This window comes from Scyliorhinus torazame, chromosome 8 (genome assembly GCF_047496885.1).
Source record: "Scyliorhinus torazame isolate Kashiwa2021f chromosome 8, sScyTor2.1, whole genome shotgun sequence".
In the NCBI taxonomy this organism is placed as follows: Eukaryota; Metazoa; Chordata; class Chondrichthyes; order Carcharhiniformes; family Scyliorhinidae; genus Scyliorhinus; species Scyliorhinus torazame.
Genome location: NC_092714.1, coordinates 138,638,476 through 138,662,578, shown reverse-complemented (window position 1 = coordinate 138,662,578; position 24,103 = coordinate 138,638,476). Strand labels below are relative to the sequence as shown.

The 24,103-nt window shown below is 48.0% G+C and overlaps 1 protein-coding gene across 2 annotated transcripts in view; it reads left to right on the top strand.

Annotated features, from left to right (window-relative positions):
* Nucleotides 1–24,103, top strand: part of rb1 (retinoblastoma 1) — a 416,864-nt gene that overhangs the window by 157,492 nt on the left and 235,269 nt on the right. For both annotated transcript variants that reach the window (XM_072514261.1, XM_072514260.1), the window contains one exon: nucleotides 2,342–2,544. In XM_072514261.1, the coding sequence (XP_072370362.1) occupies nucleotides 2,342–2,544 (203 nt within the window). The remainder of the gene's footprint in view (nucleotides 1–2,341; nucleotides 2,545–24,103) is intronic.

The window sequence follows — 24,103 nt, the reverse complement described above, 5'->3', positions numbered from 1 at the left end:
CTCCTATTGTGAGCATATGGACAAATGCCATCAGCTCCAAATAACTTTCGGCTGCACAGGGGAACAGGACCGGGGTGCCTGCTATCCCCCTCCTGTTCGCACTGGCCATCGCCCTTAGATCAGCAGATTGGTGCATCTGAAGAGGAGGCAGAGAGTTTCTCTCTACCGGATGTCCTGCTCCTCTACGGGTCGGACCCCCGAGCCAGCATAGGAAAGATGACCGGGCTCCTCAAGGGGTTCGGTGCCTTCCTCAGGTTACAAACTCAACCTGAGAAAGAGCAAAATCTTCTCGGTAAACCCCAAGAGGGAGGAGCGGAGCTGGAGGAACCCAAACCAAGTTCAGATACCTGGAGATCAAAGTGGGCCACACCTGGAGGAGGCTCCACAAATGGATCCTCTCCAGCTTGGTGGAGGAGGTGAGGAGGGACCTGCAAAGATGGGACTTGCTCCCTCTTTCGCAAGCCGGAAGAGTACAGACGATCAAAATGAACGTGCTGCCTCGGTTCCTATTCATATTTGGATTTCTCCCGATCTTCATCCCCAAATCCTTCTTCACCAAGGTTGATAAATTCATCATCGCCTTCGTCTAGGGGGGAGGAAAGAGTGCCTAGAAAATGGAAATCCATTTCACAATGAGGGTGGCATGTGGGAGGCTTGGCCCTACCAAATCTTCTACCGCTGAGCGTCCAACGCGGTGAGGGGGTGGCTAAGGGAGCCGGAGGTGGATTGGGTCCGAATGGAGCAGGCCTCCTGCATGGAGATGCCTCTACGAGCGCTGGCCACTGCGCCACTCTCGGACCCCCAACACACACACTCCAGGAGCCCAGTTGTAGTAGCCACCCTATGGATGTGGAACCAATTGAGGCACCATTTTGAACTTGGCGAGATGTCCATGGAGGCCCCCATCTGCAATAACCACAAGTTCGCACTGGAAGGGATGGACGCTACCTTAGGGTCGTGGGGTTGGGGGGGGGGGGGGGGGGGGGGGGGAGGACAGAGGAATTCTGACAATAGAGGACATGTATGTGGGCGACTGGGGAACTCGCAAACAAGCTCCAACTCCCGAAAGGGAACAAACTCAGATATCTGCAACCAAACACACCGATATGTTCTGATCCTGCGCCCCAGACTCCGGGAATTCTGGGTGGCTATGTCCAAAATGGTGAGGATTAAGATGGTGGGGATCAAGATGGAGCTATGCCCGTCTGTGGCGATCATCGGGGTGTCAGAGCACCCAGAGCTCTGGACAGGAAAAGAGCGGGCGCCCTGGCCTTCGCCTCACTAATCACCGGGCGGAGACTTCTGCTAGGTGGAAGTCAGCAGCACCGCCCTGGGCCTCGGAATGGCTCTCCGATCTGCTCGAATTCCTGAGGCTAGAAAAAAAAAAAATTTGAAATAAGATGGTCCGAGCAGAGATACTTCACCATTTGGAGCAAATTCACAAGCCTATTCACAGACCTGTTTGCAACTAGTAGCCAGCCGGGAGAAATAGGGATAGCCGCCCATAGAGAGGAGAACTCGAGAGGAACAGGAAAGGAATGGGGAGGAGGGCCGCCTACTGGAGGGAGCACAGGCTTCCCCTATATGGGGAGAAACCAGGTTAACAAGCACACCAATCCCCCTCGAAGACCTAATGACCAAGGAAGAGTGAGACCCACCAACCAACCAAACCAACCAGCGGAATGAAGGCTACAGACAAGCGAGGGGAGCAACCCTAACCACACCAGGGCACAGAAGGGGGAAACTGTAGACAGCCAAACGGCAGATGCTCCAGCGGAACCCGACAAACCGTTCTAAAAATCAGACCATGAATAAAAAATGTAAATATTATCCAGCGTTCGAGCCCTAGTCATGGCTATGGTGATGAGGGGCCCAAGGTTGGTTGTTCAGACCTATGTACGGTTTTCTTTTTTGTCGCTGTAAAACACTCCACATATGAAACCCAGCTCTTTTCTTTTTTATTCTGTAATTGTTACTTAAATACCGATTTAAAAAAAAAATATATATATATATATATATATTTTTAATTACAATACTGTCTCACGGCGCTGAGGACCCGGGTTCGATTCCAGCCCTGGGTCACTGTCCGTGTGGAGTTTGCACATTCTCCCCGTGTCTGCGTCCGCAACCCAAAAAGATGTGCAGGATAGATGGATTGGCTATGATAAATTGCCCCTTAATTAGAAAGAATTGGGTACTCTAAATTTATTTTTTGAAAATTACAATAAAGAATGAAGACTACCAAATGTGAACAATGTAAATTTAAATATTTACCATATGTTTGTACTTTGACAGTATTATTGGATTTCAAACTTTCTCTCTCTTTAATTTTGTTTCATAGGGAGCATAACGTTGACCAGTGACATTCAAACAGAGACTGACCTCTTCTTCCCCTGGATCCTTCGTGTGTTTGATATAAAGGCTTATGAGTTTTATAAAGTTATCGAGAGTTTTATTAAAGCAGAACCAAATCTAACCAGAGAGATGATCAAGCACATGGAAAGGTGTGAACATAGGATCATGGAGTGTATTGCCTGGCAGACGGTGAGTAGTGTTTTCTTTTCCAGTTGCAGTTGAGGATGATTACCCACCAGTTTAAATTGAATGATGCCTTTGCTGGTTGGAAGTTGGGAATAACTATTTGTTGTTTTAAAGTTAAAGATTTAAAAGTGCTGGTCTCCAAAATAATCACATCTACAGTGTGATCTGTTTAAAATATTTTTCCAGCTAAGATTATTTCTGAGAGAAAATGTTTTAAAAATGGGGGTCTCAGATTTTTGTTGCAATTAGGAGCCAAGAACTAATAAACATGAGAGGATATCAACCGTGAAAATGACAGGTGTTGAATACAAAATTTACCTTGGTCTTGAAGGTACATAATGGTGAAGGATTGATAATGTTGGGTTTGATACTGCACATTAAAACCTAGTAGAATTTGTATTTAGGGACTTGGAGGCAGGCCATTGCTTTTGAAGAAAAAATACTGAAATTGGGCAGCCTTCTGCTGATTCGGCTAGTACTATGAAAAGTATCGGTACATTTTTCTTTTTGGGAAGCCTGATGTTTATCATAATCAGACTGATGTGGCATAACCACACTATCATGCTTGAGTCTCTGAATTAAAATAGACCAAAAAATCCCCCAAGACTTTTTGGATTGCCTGAGCTGGGTGTACTCTACCCTGCAGGGGTACGTGATGTGCTTAATAGGCATAGGCTGGTAACATTTAGGCCTCTGCCCGAGTTGAAGTGTTGGGTACTCTGACACACAGACGAACCAACACGGTTGCGTATGGTACAATGCAGTTTTATTTCATTGAACTATAAACATAGTAAACTCTGGTATTCAGCACATAGTGAACCTCTGAGTGGCTGGCAATGAGGTCTGTGCCCTGAGCTCTCTCCTGCTCGAGTGCCCAGGAAGTGTTGTGTTCCCTGCTCTGTACTGTGTATGCTCTTGTCCGTGATTGGCTGTCGTGTTGTGTGTGTTGATTGGTCTGTTGATCTGTCCATCATTATGTGTGTATGTATGTGCTGTGATGTTCACCTGAATATCATGACATCCCCCTTTTTTTTACAGGATTATGTGCCTACGTGGTTATAAATAGAGATGTGTACTGAGTGTAGCTAAATGTGTGTGTGTGTAATATTTACAGCATGTACATGGGGTTTAACTATATACAAGGGGCGATGTCGGGTGTGACATAACAACGAGGTTGTACCATGAACAAAGAACGGGGAAACATTGAACGATAAAGCGAATTCCTGTAACGATAAGAACATAAACATATTAACAAAGTGGTTGCATGAGTTCAATGTATAAACAGTCTCATAAGTCCAGTCTAGTAGGTGGGCGACGAATTTGGGTTGACCGTCAGGGTGGCACACCATTCATCACCCGGATTGATCGTGTTAACTCGGTTCCCATCAATGACCGCAACACGGAAGGTGTCTCGGTCACCTGTGTCACCGGTCTGGATGTCGTGTGGGCAAGATTCGTAATGGGGAGGCTGCATGGTCCGCACGTCCCTGCAAGGTTGTCGGAGTTGTGGAAGATTGACAGGTTGAGCTGCTCGACAGTAAACAGCGTGGTGGCCCACCTTGCCACAGCGTAGGCATTGTCGGGTTCTTGCGGGACATTGCCGCTTTAAATGTGCAGCTCCACAGTTGCCGCACGTCGTGACGTCATGACGTTCGTTGCGCCACTGCGCATGCGCAGTTCGTTCTTGCGTCGGGCGCGCCTGCGCATCACGTCCCACAGTGTTGCTGTAGGTTTTGGCGCGCACAGGCGCGGGAGGACTCGAAAAGCGCGCGAAATGGCCAACGTCGTCCGGGCCGCGGGCCGGGAGGAACTCGATCGCCTGGACCCGTTCGGCCTCGTGGGGCACCTGGCTCACCGATCCGGCCACGTAGGACCCCCGCCGTGCCGATTCGGTCACCTGAAATTGTGCATAGCGGCTAGTCGCGTTTTCGTGCAGGACACAGGCTTCGATTGCAGAGGCTAAGGTGAGGCCTTTTATTTTTAAAAGCTGCTGGCATAGGGTGCCCGAGGTGACCCCAAAAACGATCTGGTCCCGAATCATGGAGTCCGAGGTGGTGTCGTAACCGCAGGACTGCGCGAGGATGCGGAGATGGGTGAGGAATGACTGAAAGAGCTCATCCTTACCTTGCAGGCGCTGCTGGAAGACATATCTCTCGAAGCTCTCGTTGACCTCGACGTTGAAGTGTTGGTCGAGCTTGAGAAGGACCGTCTCGTATTTGGATTTGTCCTCGCCTTCCGCGAACACCAGGGAGTTGTAGATATGGATGGCGTGCTGCCCTGCGGTGGTGAGGAGGATGGCGATCTTTCTGGTGCCCGAGGCGCTCCCTCTTTCGTTGGCTTCCAGAAAGAGCTGGAAGCGCTGCCTGAACAGCTTCCAATTTACGCCGAGGTTCCCAGCGACTTGCAGCGGCTGCGGTGTGTTGACGGTGTCCATGGCGCAGGATGGCTGATTTGTGGGTAGGTGTCAATTCAATCCTGGTATCATGAAGTGTTGGGTACTCTGACACACAGACGAACCAACACGGTTGCGTATGGTACAACGCAGTTTTATTTCATTGAACTATAAACATAGTAAACTCTGGTATTCAGCACATAGTAAACCTCTGAGTGGCTGGCAATGAGGTCTGTGCCCTGAGCGCTCTCCTGCTCGAGTGCCCAGGAAGTGTCGTGTTCCCTGCTTTGTACTGTGTATGCTCTTGTCCGTGATTGGCTGTCGTGTTGTGTGTGTTGATTGGTCCGTTGATCTGTCCATCATTATGTGTGTATGTATGTGCTGTGATGTTCACCTGAATATCATGACACGAGTGTCAGTACAGGCCTCCAACACAAGAACAGAAGAAGTCGGAGTAGGCCACTTGGTCCCGAAAGTCTGACCCACCACTTGATAAGATCATGACTGATCTGATTGTTGCATCAAAATTACTTTCCTGTCTGCTCTCTGTAACCCTTGACTTCCTTGTTGATCAAATCTCTACATAGGTCGGCCTTGAATATAATCTATAACTCAGCCTCTGCTGCTCTATGGGGAGTAGAATTCCATAGACCCCCAGAGAGAACACAATTCTCCTCACCTGAGTCTACATTTCTAAGTGGTGTCTCTACTGCCCCACATAGGGAAACATCCTCTCAGCATCCACCAGCATCTTGTATGTTTCAGTTAGATCATCTCTCATTGTTCTAAAATGGATTTTGGCCAAATCTGCTCAACCATTCCTTAAAAACTAACGCCCTCAATCCAGGAATGAGTTGAGTGAACTTTTTCTGAACAGCTTCTAATGCAGTTATATCCTTCCTTAAGTAAGAAGATCAAAATTGTACACAGTACTCCAGGTGTAACTACTAAGACCATGCACAACTGTAGCGACCCCCACGGCGTCAGGAAATCCGCAGGTGTGAATATGCTGCCGGCGAAGCGGAGGATCCCGCCGACGGAGAATCCAGCCCCATGTATTTTTTTTAAAAAGTTTGTTTGTTGAATTGTAATGGGCTACAGCACAAAAGAAGGCCATTCAACTAGTTTTGGCCATGTTGGCGCTCTGCAACAGCAATTCACCTAGTGCTGCTCCCATCTTTTCTCTGTAGCTCTGCCTCTGAAAATGTTTCTTCAGGTAATGATCCAATTCTCTTATGCAAACCACGATTGTCTCTGCCTCCAACACACGTTCAGGCAATGCATTCCAGATCCTAACCACTCATGCAAAAAGATTTTCCCTCATGTTGCCATTGTTTTTTGGTCACTTTAAATTGGTGTCCTCTTTCTTTTCTCAAGCCTTCCACCAATAGAAACAATTTTTCCGCATCGACTCAGTTCTAGACCCCTCATGATTTTGACTACCTCTACCAAATCTCCTCCCTACCTTTTCTCCAAGGGGGGAGTCCCAGTTTCTCCAATCTGTCTACACAACTGGTTCAAGAACTTCAATTTTGAGAATCTTTTTTGCACCCACTGTAATGCCTCCACGTCTTTCCAAATGTGTGGTGCCCAGAACTGAATGGGATACTCCATTTGAGGATGAACCAATGTTTCATACAAGTTTATCGTAACTTCCTTGCTTTTGAACTCTCTTGGCTTAGAGGATGAAGCTTGTGGACACTAGCATTTGTTTGACATCCCTTCCATTGAATCTGGAGGATGCAGCAGAGGAATTGCTGATGGAATTTCTCTGGCCCTCTTATGTGTTACTGAGGCACAGTGCAGGCCATTTCCGTACTGTGATCATGACAGTTGCTTTGTACATTCAGACTATGATTGATTTGCGGAGCTCTTTATTATCACACACACTGCCATAGTTTTTAGAATGCTGAGCTGGTGCAGCTGATCTGGTATTGGAGTTCCTCAACAATGGTTACCTTTTAGAGAAGTGTTTGTAAAGGAATGGGAAGTGCCCAACATATTCCAGAGCTTCTCCCTCACCATATATAGGAAGTGGAACATTTGGCTGATTAGGTAAAGGTTGATCTGAGTTTGTTTTAGAAACATTCACGGACAGGCTAAATTTCATGTGTGCAGAATTGAAGAGATCAAGAGTGGCCTGCAAATCTGGTGCAGGGTGGATAGTGACACTGCAGTCATCCGCAAATGTATCTTTAGAGTGGTCAGTTTAGTTTTTAAATTCCCGGTTCCCCTATTTATAAAGCTTTTAGGATGCTGTATGTTTTTTTTAATTCATCTCTTAAACTGCCTTGCCATCTTCAAATGCATGTATATCCTTCTGGTCATGCTGTTTCCACATCCCTTTTAGATTTGTACCCCATATTATGTTACATCACCTCTATCTTCCTGCAAAACTGTATCAATTCATACTCCTGCTTATAAAGTTTTTGAAAAACCCACATTAATATATGTGTCAATACATTTCAATGCTGTTGATGTATCTGCTTGTATTTGTGATTGTTTTCATATACCACCACTTTTCTTTAAGTGTTCACTTGCTCACACAATGGAGTTGCATGTTTATAATCCAGATGGAATAGTTGGGTAAATATGGGCTATATGAAACTATGGCATGGACCTTGCCAATAGCAGTGAATGCTGAGATATTTACTGCCATTGAAGGTCTTAATGGCATTGCAGCTTCCAGGGAGTTGATCTTTGTTTGAATTTGGAAGTTGCAGTTTGCTTGAAAGGGCTCTCGGGGGGAATCCAGGAACTTAGGGTGGTTGGACTTAGGCTGATTGCCCTGCAATTATGCAAGTCAATCCTGGCTCTTTGGTCCTGCAGATGTCAGAGAAGAGCCATGAGTGCTGTTTTGTGGGGAGAAGAAATTAAAGGTACATTAAAGATAACATTTTAGTGACCTCCTGTTGCGGCATGCAGGTGGAGGTGGCATGTTTGGTGGCTCCTGCCAGAGTTGTCTATTTTATGTTCTTTACACCCAAGTTTTGGGAAAATTCTTTTATGAGAAGTTGTGGGAAGGTCTGAGGCATTTCAAGAATGTCAAAAACCGGAAAAAAAGAACCCAGGGAGAAAGGGAGTGAGCGGAATTCTGCCATCAAACGTGGCAAGGAGTTCAGCAGGAGAAAAGATGGTGGGAGGGAGCTCGTCGGGTAGGGCCATCCCCATCATGGTGGAAAAGATGGCTGAAGTGGTGGCCATGGAGTTTGAGCATCTGTTCACAAAACATTTTGAACAGCATAGATGATGTCCTCATTTAAGGAGTGGGTGGGTGAAACTCTTGCCCTGATGAGGGAGGAATTGGTTAAGACTTCAACGACGGTGTGGAAGCAATGAGTGAAAATGAAGGCGGTGGAGGAGGCATTGTCGCGGCACAGCGACCAGTTCACCTTGATGGGTGAGGAATTGCGGAAGGTGGCAGAGATCAATCGAGGTCTGAGAGCCAAAGTAGAGGACCTAGAGAACGGGTCACGAAGGCAGAATTTGAGGATCATGGGTGTGCCTGAAGGGGTGGAGGGCCGGAGGCTGACAGAGTACTTCTCCGAGATGCTGGTGAAGTTGATGGGGGAGAGAGAGGACTCCTCCCATTATGAATTGGACAGGGCGCACTGTTCGCTCCAGCCTAAACCAAGAATGAATGAATGACTGAGCTGTGATCGCCTGCTTTCACAGTTTTCAAGTGAAGGAGAAGGTGCTGAGGTGGGTGAAGCAGAAGCGGGAAGTGGAGTGGGGTGGTAATGGTATACATATACACCAGGATCTGACGACAGAGCGAATGAGGAGACGGATGGCCTTCGGTCGGGCAAAGGTGATATTATACAAACACAGCGTGCAGTTTAGTGTGGTCTACCCGCCGAAGCTAACTGTCACGCATAACAGCAGGGACTACTACTTTGAGATGACGGCGAAGTTGTTTGTGAAGGCAGAAGACCTGGGACCCCAGCCAAAGTGGTGACGTGGAACATGCGAGGGCTGGGGGGACCTGTGAAGAGAGCGTGAGTTTTCTCGCAGTTGAAGGGCCTGAAAGCGGATGTGGTGCTATTGCAGGAGAACCAACTGAGGGTAAAGAACCAGATGAGGCTGAGGGAGGGTTGAGTGAGCCAGATGTTTCATTCAGACTTCGACAGCAGGGCCAAGTGGGGGGTGATGATATTGTGGGTAAACGGGTGAGGTTTCAGATGGAGAAGGTGATGGCGGACCTGGAGGGTCATGTACGTGATAGTGACAGGTACTCTGGAAGGGAAGCTGGTGGTGTTGGTTAGCATTTATGCCCCAAACTAGGACGACGCTGGGTTTGTGAGGGAAATGGTAGCAGCCATACCTGATTTGGATAGTCACCAGTTGATACTGGGAGGGAATGGAATATGGTGTTGGACACGAAGGTGGACAGGACCCGGCCACGCTGGCTCCTTCGGGTGGGGCATAGGTGTTGGCCGTGTTCATGAAAGAGATGGGACGGGTAGACCCGTGGAGGTTTTATATCCTCAGGATAGGGAGTAATTGTTCTTTTCACCGATGCATAAGGTATACTCAAGGATCGACTTTTTCATGGTGGTTAAGGCATTGCTAGCTGGGATGACGAAGACAGCGAATTCGATGATTAGGATATCAGACTATGCTCCGCACTGGGTGGTTGTGGTCTTGGAGAAGGCTCCAGCCCAGAAGCCGGCATGAAGGCTAGATTTGGGGTTAGTGGCAGACCCGAACCTTTGCACTAAAATGAGGACGGTAATGGAGGAGTATGTGGAGTTTAACCGGAATGGGGAGTTCTCGCCATTGGTGGTCTGGGAGGCGTTGAAGGCGGTAGAGATGGGTGAGGTCATTTCATTTAAGGTGAAGGTGGATAGGGAGGCGTGGGAGGAACGACAATGGCTTACAGAGGAGATTTTGGAGGTTGACGGGAGATATGTGGACGACCCGGAGCCAGGACCTTTGGTGAGGATGAAGGAGTTGCAGGTGAAGTTTGATCTTCTATCCATGGGGTAGGTGGTTCAGCAGTTCAGGCGAGCGTAGGGGGTCGTCCATGAGTATGGTGAGAAGGCCAGTTGATTGCTGGCGGGCCAGCTCTGCCGGCAGGCAGCAGCGAGGGAGATTGTGTGGAGATGGGAGGGGTGGGTTGGTGGTGGCACTAGAGCAGGTGAATAAGGTGTTTGAAGACTTTTGTAGGGACTTGTATAAGTTGGAGCCGCCGGAGGATGAGTCGGAGATGAGGGAATTTCTGGAGTGACTGGAGTGTCCAGGCATGGGGGAGGAGGAGAGGGCTGTTCTGGAGGAACCAAAGAGGCGGAAGAAGTACAGGTAGCAATAGGGTAGAGCGACGGGGCCAGATGGGTTCCTAGTCGAACTTTATAAAAAATTCAAAGAGAAATTGGCATCGCTGATGGAAGGAATGTTTGAGGATGCTATGGTTAGTATTGAGTATTACTGGAGACAATGGGGCAGGCAATCATCTCACTATTACTTAAAAAGGAAAAGTATCCAGTGGAGTGTGGGTTGTATTGGTCCATTTCTCTGCTGAACGTGGATGCTAAGATATTGGCGATGGTGTTGGCAGTGAGGTTGGAGGAGTGCCTTCCATGGGGGAGGATCAAATGGGATTCGTCAAGGGCAGGCAGCTGTCGTTGAATGTGGTGCTTTCTCCGGTGGCATTAAATGCGTTTGACATAGTGGAGTGGAGTTATTTGTTTGCGGTGCTGGAGAAGTTTGGGATTGGGCCTAAGTTTGTGGCATGGGTGAAATTGTTGTACAAGGATCTGACAGCATGTATGCGGATGAACGACATAAATTCGGGGTACTTTTCACTGTTTCGGAGAACAAGTTAGGGATGCCCCAAGTCCCCCCTTCTGTTCGCACTGGCAAATATGCCCTTGGCCATTGTGCTGAGGGGTTCTGACTTATGGAAGGGGATAGTGAGGGGGGAGTGGAGCATAGGGTATCTCTGTACGTGGACGATCTGCTGCTGTACATCTCGGACCTCAGCTCGTCAATGAGGGATATAATGGGGTTGCGAAAGAAATATGGGGAGTTTTCGGGGTATAAGTTAAATTTAGGGAATAGCGAATATTTTGTGGTGTCATCTCCAGGCCCAGGGGTGGGAGTGGGAGAGTTGCCTTCCAGGTCGCGACAACTCATTTTCGGTATTTGGGGGTATGGGTGGCATAGGACTGGGCACGACATCGTAAGCTTAATTTCACGAGCCTAGTGGGGAGGGGGAAGGAGGACTTGGCGCGATGGGATGGTTTCCCCTTGTCGCTGGCAGGCCGGGTGCAGGCACAAAGATGAACATTCTGCCACAACCCTGTATCTGTTCCAGTGTTTGCCAATCATTTTGCCAAAGTCAGTCTTTAGGGGTGTGGACCGGCTGGTTTTGTTGTTTGTATGGGCAGGGAAGATGGCCAAGCTAAGGAAAGCGGAGCTTTAAAGGGAATGGCAGACGGTGGGGGAGGGGGGCATCAGGTATATGCAGGTGCGGAACTTCGCAAGAAAGGTCTTCCTGAACTTTCCGGTGGCACTGTCCTCCTTGTTGCTCGGGGAGGTGCTGTGTGGCGGGGGGGGGGGGTTTGGTGATTTATGGTGGGATCAGGGAGGAGGATAGGGTGTCCATGGAAGGGATTAAGGTGAGGTGGGAGGAAGAGTTGGGATGATGTTGGAGGAGGGATTATGCTGCAAAGTGCTGCGAAGGGTCAATGCCTCAACTTTGTGTGTGTGGCTGGGATTGATTCAATTAAAAGTGGTGCACAGGGCGCACTTAACGAAGGCAAGGATGAGCCAGTTGTTTGAGGGCTGGAAGATAGATGTGAGCAGTGTAGGAGGGTCCCAACCAATCATACCTATAACTTCTTGTCCTGCCTGAAGTTGGAAATATTTTAGGGGTCGTTTTTCAGCACCATGTCTGAGGTTCTGCACGTGCATTTGGAACCGGGTCCCCTGGAGGCTATATTCGGGATGTCAGACCTGCCAGAGTTGCAGAAGGGTGCGGGGCAGATATCTTAGCCGTGTTGATCGCTCGCAAGTGGGTCCTGTTGGGGTGCCGGTCAGCTTCTTCCCCATGTGCCTCGGTGTGGTTGGGGGATCTAATGGAGTTCCTGTATTTGGAGAAGGTGAAATTTACTCTGAGAGGGACTGATAAGGGGTTCCACCAGAGATGGGATTTGTTAATCTTACATTTTGAGGACCTGGTTGCTGTCAAGGGGTGGTGGCGGAGTGGGTAGTTTGTTTGGGGGGGGGGGGGGGGGAGGTGGCGTTGGGGTGTGTTTATTTGTTGTAAAAATGTTTAAAATGTTGAAAACTTGAATAAAAACATTTTTCACAAAAAAAAAAACATTTTAAATGTCTAAAACACTCACCTTATTGAGCGCACAGCAGATAGTGATTTGTTTTGGAAGGTCAAATTTGTATGCTGAATACAGGGGTTTAAGGCATGATTCTTGGAGGAACAGAGGGATCTTGGGATCCACGTACATAGATCTCTCAAAGTTGCCACCCAGGTTGATAGGGTTGTTAAGAAGGTGTATGGTGTGTTGGCTTTCATTAACAAGTGGATTGAGTTTTAAGAGCCCCGAGGTTTTGCTGCAGCTTTATAAAACCCTAGTTAGACCACACTTGGAATATTGTGTCCAGTTCTGGTCGCCTCATTATAGGAAGGATGTGGATGCTTTGGAGAGGGTACAGAGGAGATTTACCAGGATGCTGCCTGGACTGGAGGGCATGTCTTATGAAGAAAGATTGAGGGAACTAGGGCTTTTCTCACTGGAGCGAAGGAGGAAGAGAGGTGACTTGATAGAGGTGTACAAGGTGATGAGAGGCATGGATAGAGTGGATAGCCAGAGACTTTTCCCCAGGGTGGAAATGGCTGTCACATGGGGACATAGTTTTAAGGTGATTGGAGGAAGGTATAGGGGAGATGTCAGAGGTAGGTTCTTTACACAGAGAGTGGTGTGTGTGTGGAATGCACTGCCAGCAGAGGTGGTGGAGTCAGTCATTAGGGACATTTAAGCGACTCTTGGACAGGCATATGTTCTATGTAGGCATATGGACAGCAGTAAATTGAAGGGGTGTAGGTTAGGTTGACCTTCAATTAGGATAAATGGTCGGCACAACATCGTGGGCTGAAGGGCCTGTACTGTTCTATGTTCTATACCAAGGGGTGTGTCTTCAGCTTGTGATGTCAGAGGGAGAATGGCTTTGTTGAATTACACCTTTGCATAACACCTCTGTTCAGCTCGCTGATGGATTCATGCTGCAGCTGGGAGAGCAAGTTCCCACTGCGGCCAGCCAAAAAAGTAGAAACATAGTCTTAAACTCAGCACAGGACGTTTTGTCACAAGATCCAGGCCTATATGTCATGATATTGTTACTATGCTGGGGCTGGCTTGACAACATCCCAGTTGATGTATGCAACTGGGTCATTTTCTGTTGAATTTGTTTTTGTAAGTAATAATTGGTTGCAATAATCACTCAAATCCAGTTCTCCAGTTTCACAAAACAATAATAAGCATCTATGTTTGAATGCCTGACTGTTTGCAAAATAGAATTTAAGCGAAGAGTAGTTACTTTACCTGGCTTCAAATGGCTTTTAATGAGGCCAGTATGTGAAGCTAGATGTGAAGTTTAGTTTTTGCTAAACAGCTGATTACTGCCTGAACATACTTTTTCCTGGGCTCCAAATGTGAAGGAGCACTGCAAAATAGCGGTGTCAAACCTAGACTTGATTTGTATTTTAGCACCATGCTGACCATATTCATAGAACATAGAAAATACAGCACAGAACAGGCCCTTCGGCCCACGATGTTGTGCCGAACCTTTGTCCTAGATTTACCATAGATTATCATTGAATCTACAGTGCAGAAGGAGGCCACTCGGCCCCCCGAGTCCGCACCGGCCCCCGGAAAGAGCACCCCACCCAAACCCAACACCTCCACCCAACACCAAGGGCAATTTGGATATTAAGGGCAATTTATCATTGGCCAATTCACCTAACCCGCACATCTTTGGACTGTGGGAGGAAACCGGAGCACCCGGAGGAAACCCACGCAGACACGGGGAGGACGTGCAGACTCCGCACAGACAGTGACCCAAGCCGGAATCGAACCTGGGACCCTGGAGCTGTGAAGCATTTGTGCTATCCACAATGCTACCGTGCTGCCCTTGAGAACAAATAAATCTACACTATATAATTTTACCGTAATCCATGTACCTATCCAATAGCTGCTTGAAGGTCCCTAATGTTTCCGACTCAACTACTTCCACAGGCAGTGCATTCCATGCCCCCACTACTCTCTGGGTAAAGAACCTACCTCTGATATCCCTCCTATATCTTCCACCTTTCACCTTAAATTTATGTCCCCTTGTAATGGTTTGTTCCACCCGGGGAAAAAGTCTCTGACTGTCTACTCTATCTATTCCCCTGATCATCTTATAAACCTCTATCAAGTCGCCCCTCATCCTTCTCCGTTCTAATGAGAAAAGGCCTAGCACCCTCAACCTTTCCTCGTAAGACCTACTCTCCATTCCAGGCAACATCCTGGTAAATCTTCTTTGCACCTTTTCCAAAGCTTCCACATCCTTCCTAAAATGAGGCGACCAAAACTGTACACAGTACTCCAAATGTGGCCTTACCAAAGTTTTGTACAGCTGCATCATCACCTCACGGCTCTTAAATTCAATCCCTCTGTTAATGAACGCGAGCACACCATAGGCCTTCTTCACAGCTCTATCCACTTGAGTGGCAACTTTCAAAGATCTATGAACATAGACCCCAAGATCTCTCTGCTCCTCCACATTGCCAAGAACTCTACCGTTAACCCTGTATTCCGCATTCATATTTGTCCTTCCAAAATGGACAACCTCACACTTTTCAGGGTTAAACTCCATCTGCCACTTCTCAGCCCAGCTCTGCATCCTATCTATGTCTCTTTGCAGCCGACAACAGCCCTCCTTACTATCCACAACTCCACCAATCTTCGTATCGTCTGCAAATTTACTGACCCACCCTTCAACTCCCTCATCCAAGTCATTAATGAAAATCACAAACAGCAGAGGACCCAGAACTGATCACTGCGGTACGCCACTGGTAACTGGGATCCAGGCTGAAGATTTGCCATCCATCACCACTCTCTGACTTCTATCGGTTAGCCAGTTCGTTATCCAACTGGCCAAATTTCCCACTATCCCATGCCTCCTTTCTTTCTTCATAAGCCTACCATGGGGAACTTTATCAAATGCCTTACTAAAATCCATGTACACTACATCCACTGCTTTACCTTCATCCACATGCTTGGTCACCTCCTCAAAGAATTCAATAAGACTTGTAAGGCAAGACCTACCCCTCACAAATCCGTGCTGACTATCCCTAATCAAGCAGTGTCTTTCCAGATGCTCACAAATCCTAGCCATTACTTTGCCTACCACCGAAGTAAGACTAACTGGCCTGTAATTCCCAGGGTTATCCCTAGTCCCTTTTTTGAACAGGGGCACGACATTCGCCACTCTCCAATCCCCTGGTGCCACCCCTGTTGACAGTGAGGACGAAAAGATCATTGCCAACGGCTCTGCAATTTCATCTCTTGCTTCCCATAGAATCCTTGGATATATCCCGTCAGGCCCGGGGGACTTGTCTATCCTCAAGTTTTTCAAAATGCCCAACACATCTTCCTTCCTAACAAGTATTTCCTCGAGCTTACCAATCTGTTTCACACTGTCCTCTCCAACAATATCGCCCCTCTCATTTGTAAATACAGAAGAAAAGTACTCGTTCAAGACCTCTCCTATCTCTTCAGACTCAATACACAATCTCCCGCTACTGTCCTTGATCGGACCTACCCTCGCACTAGTCATTCTCATATTTCTCACATGTGTAAAAGGCCTTGGGGTTTTCCTTGATCCTACCCGCCAAAGATTGTTCATGCCTTCTCTTAGCTCTCCTAATCCCTTTCTTCAGTTCCCTCCTGGCTATCTTGTATCCCTCCAATGCCCTGTCTGAACCTTGTTTCCTCAGCCTTACACAAGTCACCTTTTTCCTCTTAACAAGACATTCAACCTCTCTTGTCAACCATGGTTCCCTCACTCGACCATCTCTTCCCTGCCTGACAGGGACATACATATCAAGGACACGTAGCACCTGTTCCTTGAACAAGTTCCACATTTCATTTGTGTCCTTCCCTGCCAGCCTATGTTCCCAACTTATGCACTTCAATTCTTGTCTGACAACATCGTATTTACCCTTCCCCCAATTGTAAACCTTGCCCTGTTGCACGCACCTATCCCTCTCCATTACTAAAGTGAAAGTCACAGAATTGTGGTCACTATCTCCAAAATGCTCCCCCACTAACAAATCTATCACTTGCCCTGGTTCATTACCCAGTACTAAATCCAATATTGCCCCTCCTCTGGTCGGACAATCTACATACTGTGTTAGAAAAGCTTCCTGGACACACTGCACAAACACCACCCCATCCAAACTATTTGATCTAAAGAGTTTCCACTCAATATTTGGGAAGTTAAAGTCGCCCATGACTACTACCCTATGACTTCTGCACCTTTCCAAAATATGTTTCCCAATCTGTTCCTCCACATCTCTGCTACTATTGGGGGGCCTATAGAAAACTCCTAACAAGGTGACTGCTCCTTTCCTATTTCTGACTTCAACCCATACTACCTCAATAGGGTGATACTCCTCAAACTGCCTTTCTGCAGCTGTTATACTATCTCTAATTAATAATGCCACCCCCCCCCCCCCCCCCACCTCTTTTACCACCCTCCCTAATCTTATTGAAACATCTATAACCAGGGACCTGGTTTAGTCTTGGATAGGGTCATGGGGTGAGCTTTCCTTTTTGCACATCACCCCTGCTTCAGAGGAAAAAAACAGAGAGGGGGAAGTAATGTTTTCAGAAATTAGCATCCAATAATCAAACTAACCACATTTTAATTCAGTTCAACTTGACCACCTCTCGACCACTTTCTCTTAAATTATCAGATTATTTGTCAGATATCCATTATTGAATGAGCAAAACTTTTCTCCAGATAAATTCTGGGAAGAGCAAAATTAGCACTGTTTTCTGATTATGTTGAAGTGCAGCATGCAATGAAAAATGGAAATGAGGTGAGGTCAAGAATGAAAGTTGGGTGGTCAGCAGTTTGCTAAGAACATGATTGAGGTTGATTTTTGGGACAAGATAAGCTCAGAAAGGGCACAAGAGGAAATGATAGAGAAATGGAAGAATGATGTGAGTTCAAGGATAGGGCGGGAGGGAGTTTTAGAGGAAGCTAGGCCAGGTGGGTTAGGACTAGAATAGCAGTTGGACTACTAAAGTTGACTTTGTTGTTCCCCATGATAAGATGAAAATCAGCAAGGGTACTCCGTTCAGAAAACTGTCATGTGCCTTGAAAGTAAGTAAGTAAAGTCGCTGTAGTCCCAGAAGATCATGGGCTTGCTTTCCCCTTTGAGAGGGAGAGCTGATTGGTGGTGATTTAGCCTGAGAGTCACCACACCTCAGGTGAGGGACAAGGTTGAGAAGGCAGGGCCTTCATGAATAACCTCAGCCAGTACGGGAATTGAATCCGTGCAGTTGGCCTCACTCTGCATTACGAACCAGCCGTCCAGCCAGTCCCAACCTTGAAAGTGCACATATTTGAACATTAGATGAAGCCAAAATCAAGCTTTACTACAATATCCCACATTTCACCACCATAATTTAATACTCTGCAGATACATGTAGACTCATGCAAAAAATGAAATGAACTGGGGTGAGTCATAATATCCACTCATGTATATAATGAGATGCAGACAGGCAGTGATTGACACATAGGATGACCAGTAAGCATACAACACAACACAGCCAATCACCAGACAGGACACTGCCACTATAAAGCCAGAGGGCATTAGGTTTCCCGCTCTCTCAGGACCCAGCTACTGAGACAGTCAGAGTCCACGAGCTAGCAAGCACAAACACCATGCGGGAGCTAGTAAGTCTGGTCAGGCTACTACAAGGTCACTTGTCAGATCAGTATAGTGTCGACCCACAGCTGAATATGTACAGCAGTTCATCTAGTTGAATAAAACACTGTTGGATCTTCTCCTGTGTTAGAAGTCTGTTTCTAACTTCCCTGCATCGAGTGCAGTCCACATTGAACCAACCTGCCTAACACATCATGGTACCAGAGTAATATTGATCTTGACCTACCTCTAGTGAATCAGCATTGACCAGCAAGCAGCCATCCAGCGAAATGGAAAACATCCAGCCTCCTCCGCAACTCCGCATCTCCGGCAACCTCGGCGCCAACTGGAAAATCTTCAAGCAAAAGTTCCTCTTGTACATCGAGACCTCCGACCTCGAGGCAGCATCGGATGCCAGGAAGATCGCGCTATTTCTCTCCACTGCGGGGGACGTCGCCATCCATATCTACAATTTGCTTACGTTCGCCGACGGCGAAGACAAAACGAAATTCAAAACAGCCCTGCTGAAGTTCGATAGCAGGTGAATGAGAGCTTTGAACGGTACGTCTTCCAGCAGTGGCTTCATGGTAAGGATGAACCTTTTCAGTCCTTCTTGACCCATCTCCGCATCCTAGCGCAGTCATGTAACTATGACTCGACGGCTGATTCCATGATCCGGGATCAGATTGTTTTCGGGGTCCACTCCGACTCCCTGCAGCAGCAGCTCCTTAAAATCAGACAGTTGACCCTCTCTGTCGCAATCGAGACATGCATTGTCCATGAGCATGCCAAGAATCGTTACTCCCACATCAGGGCGGCAGAAACTGCAAAGCTAGCCTCCCACGAGGCAGAAAGGGTGCAGGCCATTGCACAGATGCAGGGCTTGAGCATTGCGGAGAGTGGTCGTTTCGCGTGCTTTTCTTGGATCCCGGCGCATGCGCCATGACCGAGTGGACGACGAGACCGAAAACCCGACTGCGCAGGTGCGTATGTCAGCCGACCACACTGCGTATGCGCGATGGCACACTGATCGAGCTGACATCAGCGTCATGACGTGTCCGAATTGTAGCTCCGCCCACTTGTTTTCTTATGTGTCTCTGAGGTGCAGAATATTACTTGATGCATGCAGCAGTGATAATGGTGTCTACATTTGTATTTTGATAGATGTATTCACCTCATTTTCCTTGTCTTCGTAGCTTCAATGTGTGTGATGATCTGGTTCTCTGTCTTCCCCCTTTTGCCTCCCCCATCCTCAAATCTTGTCTTCACTTGACGATGGGCAGGCAGATGTAAACCAAAACATCTCCCTATTTGTATTCCTTCAGTTTCTTGTGATTTTCCAGGATTACATCCACGTTTGTTTTGTAAGGGACAGCGCGTTATCCTGTCACCTCCATACTATCCAAAGAAACCATAATTTTTGGAACCATGGGGCAAATTCAGTGAGGCGCCTTGTACTAATAATAATAATAATCGCTTATTGTCACAAGTAGGCTTCAATGAAGTTACTGTGAAATGCCCCTAGTCGCCACATTCCGGTGCCTGTTCGGGGAAGCCGGTACGGAAACTTTGAGTTTGGTACTAGACGTGCAGGATCACTGAATGCACCCACAAAACCTGATAGAACCAGGTATTGTATAATCAATATACAGCTAGGGCAACATTAGGGCCAGTTTGGCATAGTTTTCACTAAAGCTGTCCTCTCTTTTTCATTATGTTCTAAAGGTTTGCAGAATAGTGGTCAATTACTGTATTTTGTCCCCACTAGCTCTTTGCTAGATCATTCCAAACTAACCCCATTGTCCCTTGAAAGATGTAATGGTGGTTTCTAACTCAAGAACTCCTGTGGCAAAGCATTATATTGCCCCATTTATGTAATACACAAAGAAATTTATGCTGAGCTCACGTGTCTTTTGTTTTTGCTGTCGATTTAAATTGATAACTGTCACTGATTCCTCAACTGGAAGAATTAGTTTTTCACTGTTCAACTTATCAAATTTCTTCATAATTTAAAAAAAAAAGATATTTTATTCCGAACATGTTCAACATCGTAACACAACCTTAACATCCAACAGAGTATACAATTTGTACATTTATTTTCCCCAGCGTTCACTGGGCATAGCTCGCTTTTCCTAACATTCAATTTATAGCCCGAGAAGGCCCCAAACCTCTCCAGTAAGCCCATGATTCTGCCCATGGGTCTGTCACAAACAGCAACAGGTCATCGGCATACAATGACATCCGGTGCACCCTGCTTCCCTGTCAATCCCCCACCACTCAGCCGAGGTCCAAAGTGCCATTGCCAAGGGTGCAATCGCCAGTCGGGACAGTGGACAGTCCTGCCTCATTCCCCTGTGCATCCCAAAATATCCTGAGCTTGTCTCATTCATTTGCCTTGGGGGAGTTCACTTGTCATGGAAAATCACAAACCTCGGGCCAAGCCTATAGGACCCGCACACCAATAGATCCTTCCCCTTTTTCAGGATCAGCTAAATTGACGCCTGCGCCAGTGTCGCTGGCAGCCCCCCCTTCTCCACCACTTCATTATACATGCCCAAAAGGTGGGGGCCAACTCCGTCATGAACTGCTTATAAGATTCCACAGGGAAGCCATCCGGCCCTGGAGCCTTGCCCGACTCATCATGTCAATACACTCCATCACCTCTTTTAGCCCTAATGGTTCCTCCAGCGCCTGCCTCTTCCCCTCCCCCAACTCCAGGAAGTCCAGCCCATCTAGAAACCGACCCATAACAGCCTTCTCCCCCCACCCGGCTCAGCCATTTACAGCCTTTCATAGAAGGCCTTGAACACCTCATTTATACTCCTTGGATCCACCGCCACCCCTACCTTCACTGGAAGGATTTCCCTTGATGCTGCCTGTCACTGCAGCTGGTGGGCCAACATGCAGCTCTTCTCCTCATACTCATACTGCATCCCCCGCACCCGCCACAGCTGATCTACCATCTTTACCATTGTTAACCGGTCAAACTGCCCCTGCAGCCTCTTTCTTTCAGCAGCCTCCTTCATGGAGGCCACAGATATGCACGTCAACTATCTCGCCCAACAAACGCCGCTTCTCCTCCCTCCCTGTCCTATCCTTATGGACCTTGAACTAAATTATTTCTCCCCGGACCATCGCTTTCAAGGCCTCCCAAAACGTGGCTGCCAATACCTCCCCATTCTGAATGAGCTCAACATAATTCTCAATCACCACCTCCACCTTCCCACAAAACTCCTCATCTAGCAATAGCTGGAAATCCAATCCCCACACTGCTCTCTGCGCTTGACCTGAACAAAGTCTCACATCTAGATAGTGCAGAGCATGGTCGGAAATCAGTATTCCCGCATATTGCACTCCTTCCACCCCCATCAGCACCATCCAGTTCACCACAAAAAAGTCAATCTGAGAATGTACCCTATACACATGCAAGGAGTACTCCCTCTCTCCCGGGTGCCCAAATCTCCACAGATCCACCATCCCCATCCTCTCCATAAACCCTCTCAGCTCTTGCGCCATTCTCGACCTCCCCACCGACTTAAAGCTCGACATATTCACCCTCGGCTCCAATACACAATTAAAATCCCGCCTCATAATCAGCTGGTGAGAGTCCAACTGAGGGATAAAACAGCCTCCAAAGATGTGTAGGTTAGGTGGATTGGCCATGATAAATTGCCCTTAATGTCCAAAAAGGTTGGGAGCATTATTGGGTTACAGGATGGGGTGGAGGCGTGGGCTTATGTGGGGTGCTCTTTCCAAGGGTCGGTGCGGACTCGATGGGCCGAATGGCCTCCTTCTGCACTGTAAATTCTATGAAAGCAAAGCTATGAAAGCCTCTTCTTGAATCCGCCGTCATCCCTATTAGGCGCATATTCATTCTCCAATACCACTGGAGTTCCCACTAGCACCCCACTCACTTTCACAAACCTTTCCCCCCTGGATCCCGCACCTCCCTAGCCCACCCATTTTCTTATTCAGCAGTATTGCGACCTCCCTCGACTTCGAGTTAAACCTCGAGTGTCACACATGCCCCACCCACCCCTTCCTCAGCCCCATCTGATCTTACACCCGGAGATGCGTCTCCTACAGGAAAATCATCTGTCAAATCGCTGTCAAAACGTTTAATGTGTGCGAACACCTGGGACCACTTAACCGGCCCGTTTAGCCTGCGGATATTCCATGTCCCAATTCTCCTCGGAGGCTTCCGCCTCCCCTCCCTCCTAGAGTCCCCCCACACACTAAATGACGTCCAGTGGCCAAACTCTCCCTACATAACTACCACGTTGCCTCCCCTCCGCCATAACAACCTTTCCCAATCGGCAAACCCACGTTCCTCTTTCAGCCCTCTCCCAACTTATGTTCCTTAATAAAGTAATTTACCTCTGCCGCTGTCCCAAAGGGATACGCCCGGCCCTCGAAAACGACCCAAAGTTTGGCCGGGTACAACAGCCCAAACCGAATCTGGCGCCTGTGCAGCACTGCCTTGGCCTTGTTGAACCCCGCCCGTCTCTTGGCCAGCTCCACACCCATATCCTGATAAATTTGGATTTGGTTTCTTTCGCAATCCCGCTATGCTCTGGCCGCCTCAAGTTCCTTGTCCTGGAACTTGTGCACACGCACAATCATTGCCCACGGTGGCTCCCCCGCTCTTGGCTTCAGTCTCGGGATCTATGGGCCCACTGAGTTGTGCGCCTCTGCAATGGTGGAGGGTGGGGATGACAGCTGTGCCACGACTATTATGGTTGCATCCTCGGAGCTCTCCTCTGAGGTGTTCACATGGGAGACGGGGGGCTGATGGGCCTGCGCCGTCGGCTGGAGGTCTTGCGGGACAATGGACATGTGGTCAGTGGGAGGTGATAGCGATGACAGCCTCAGCAGGGCGAGAGTCGGGGAACTCGCAGCATTTCCCACATGCTATCACAATTAGAAACGTTTCCATTAAATCGCACTCATAGCTACAAAAGTTTTTTAAAATGGCGAAAAGCTAGATGCAGAGACGGAACAGCACCAGTGCAGGATTTCACATCAAAGGGACAAAATGTTTGCTTTAAATTTTAACGTTGTTGAAATAGGAAAGTGCACTAAAAGTTGAGTCTAATACTCTATCAAAGTGATATCACGTGTGACAAATTTATTGGAGTTCGTAGAGTGTCTTTTTAAAAAAAATATTTTTATTCTCTTCCTTTTTCACATTTTCTTCCAAATTTACACCCACCAACAAACAATCAACGGTAACAAATACAATGTCAATCCCCTGGCCAACAATTCCTCCCTCCCACCAACCCTACCATCCTTCCCCTCAACTCAAACTTCACCTTCTCGAGTGTTAAAAATCCCGCCACACCAGGGCACAGGGTGTAGAAACTGACCTCCACCCCAACAGGATCCGCCTTCGGGCAATCAGCGAGGCAGAGGCTAAAACATCTGCCGCCGCACCCGCTTCCAACCCCAGCCGATCGCAAACCGGCCCCCTAGAAACAAATCCATTAATGCCCTGATTCCCTTCTCCTTTTCTCCCCGTGTCTGCATGGGTTTCCAAAGATGTGCCGGTTAGGTGGATTGGCCATGATAAAATTGCTCCCGAGTGTCCAGAGATGTACAGAGGAATGGGCCTAGATAGAGTGCTCTTTCAGAGGGTTGGTGCAGACTTGATGGGCCAAAAGGCCTCCTGCACAGTAGGGATTCTATGATCCATCTCCGGGGCCTTCTCCAGCACCTTCTCGTCACCAACCTGGCCAGCATCCTCGCGACGTCAAAGCCTGTGACATCGCTAGATAGAGCACCCCTAGCTCCCTCGCCTCATTAGATACCCTTACTAGCAAGGGCCCCAGCACTCCTGAAAATGTTTTATAGAACTCCACTGGTTACCCGGCCAGCCCCCAGGCCTTGCCCGATTGCATCGCCTCCAGACCCTCCACCACTTCAACTAGCCCAATTGGGGCCCCCTTCTTCCACCCTCGGAAACTCCAACCCCTCCAAAAACCGCCTCATCCCCTCCACCCCGGTGGGGGGCTCCCACTCGTATAACCTGTCGGAAAAGTCCCTGAACACCCCGTTCACCCCCGCCGGGTCCGAGATCATATTCCCCCTTCTGTTCTTAACTTTCCCTATCTCTCTCGCCACCTCCCGCTTCCTTAGCTGGTGTGCCAGCATCCTACTAGCCTTCTCCCCATGTTCGTACACCGCCACTCTCACCTTTCTCAACTGCCCCACCGCCTTCCCTGTAGATAGCA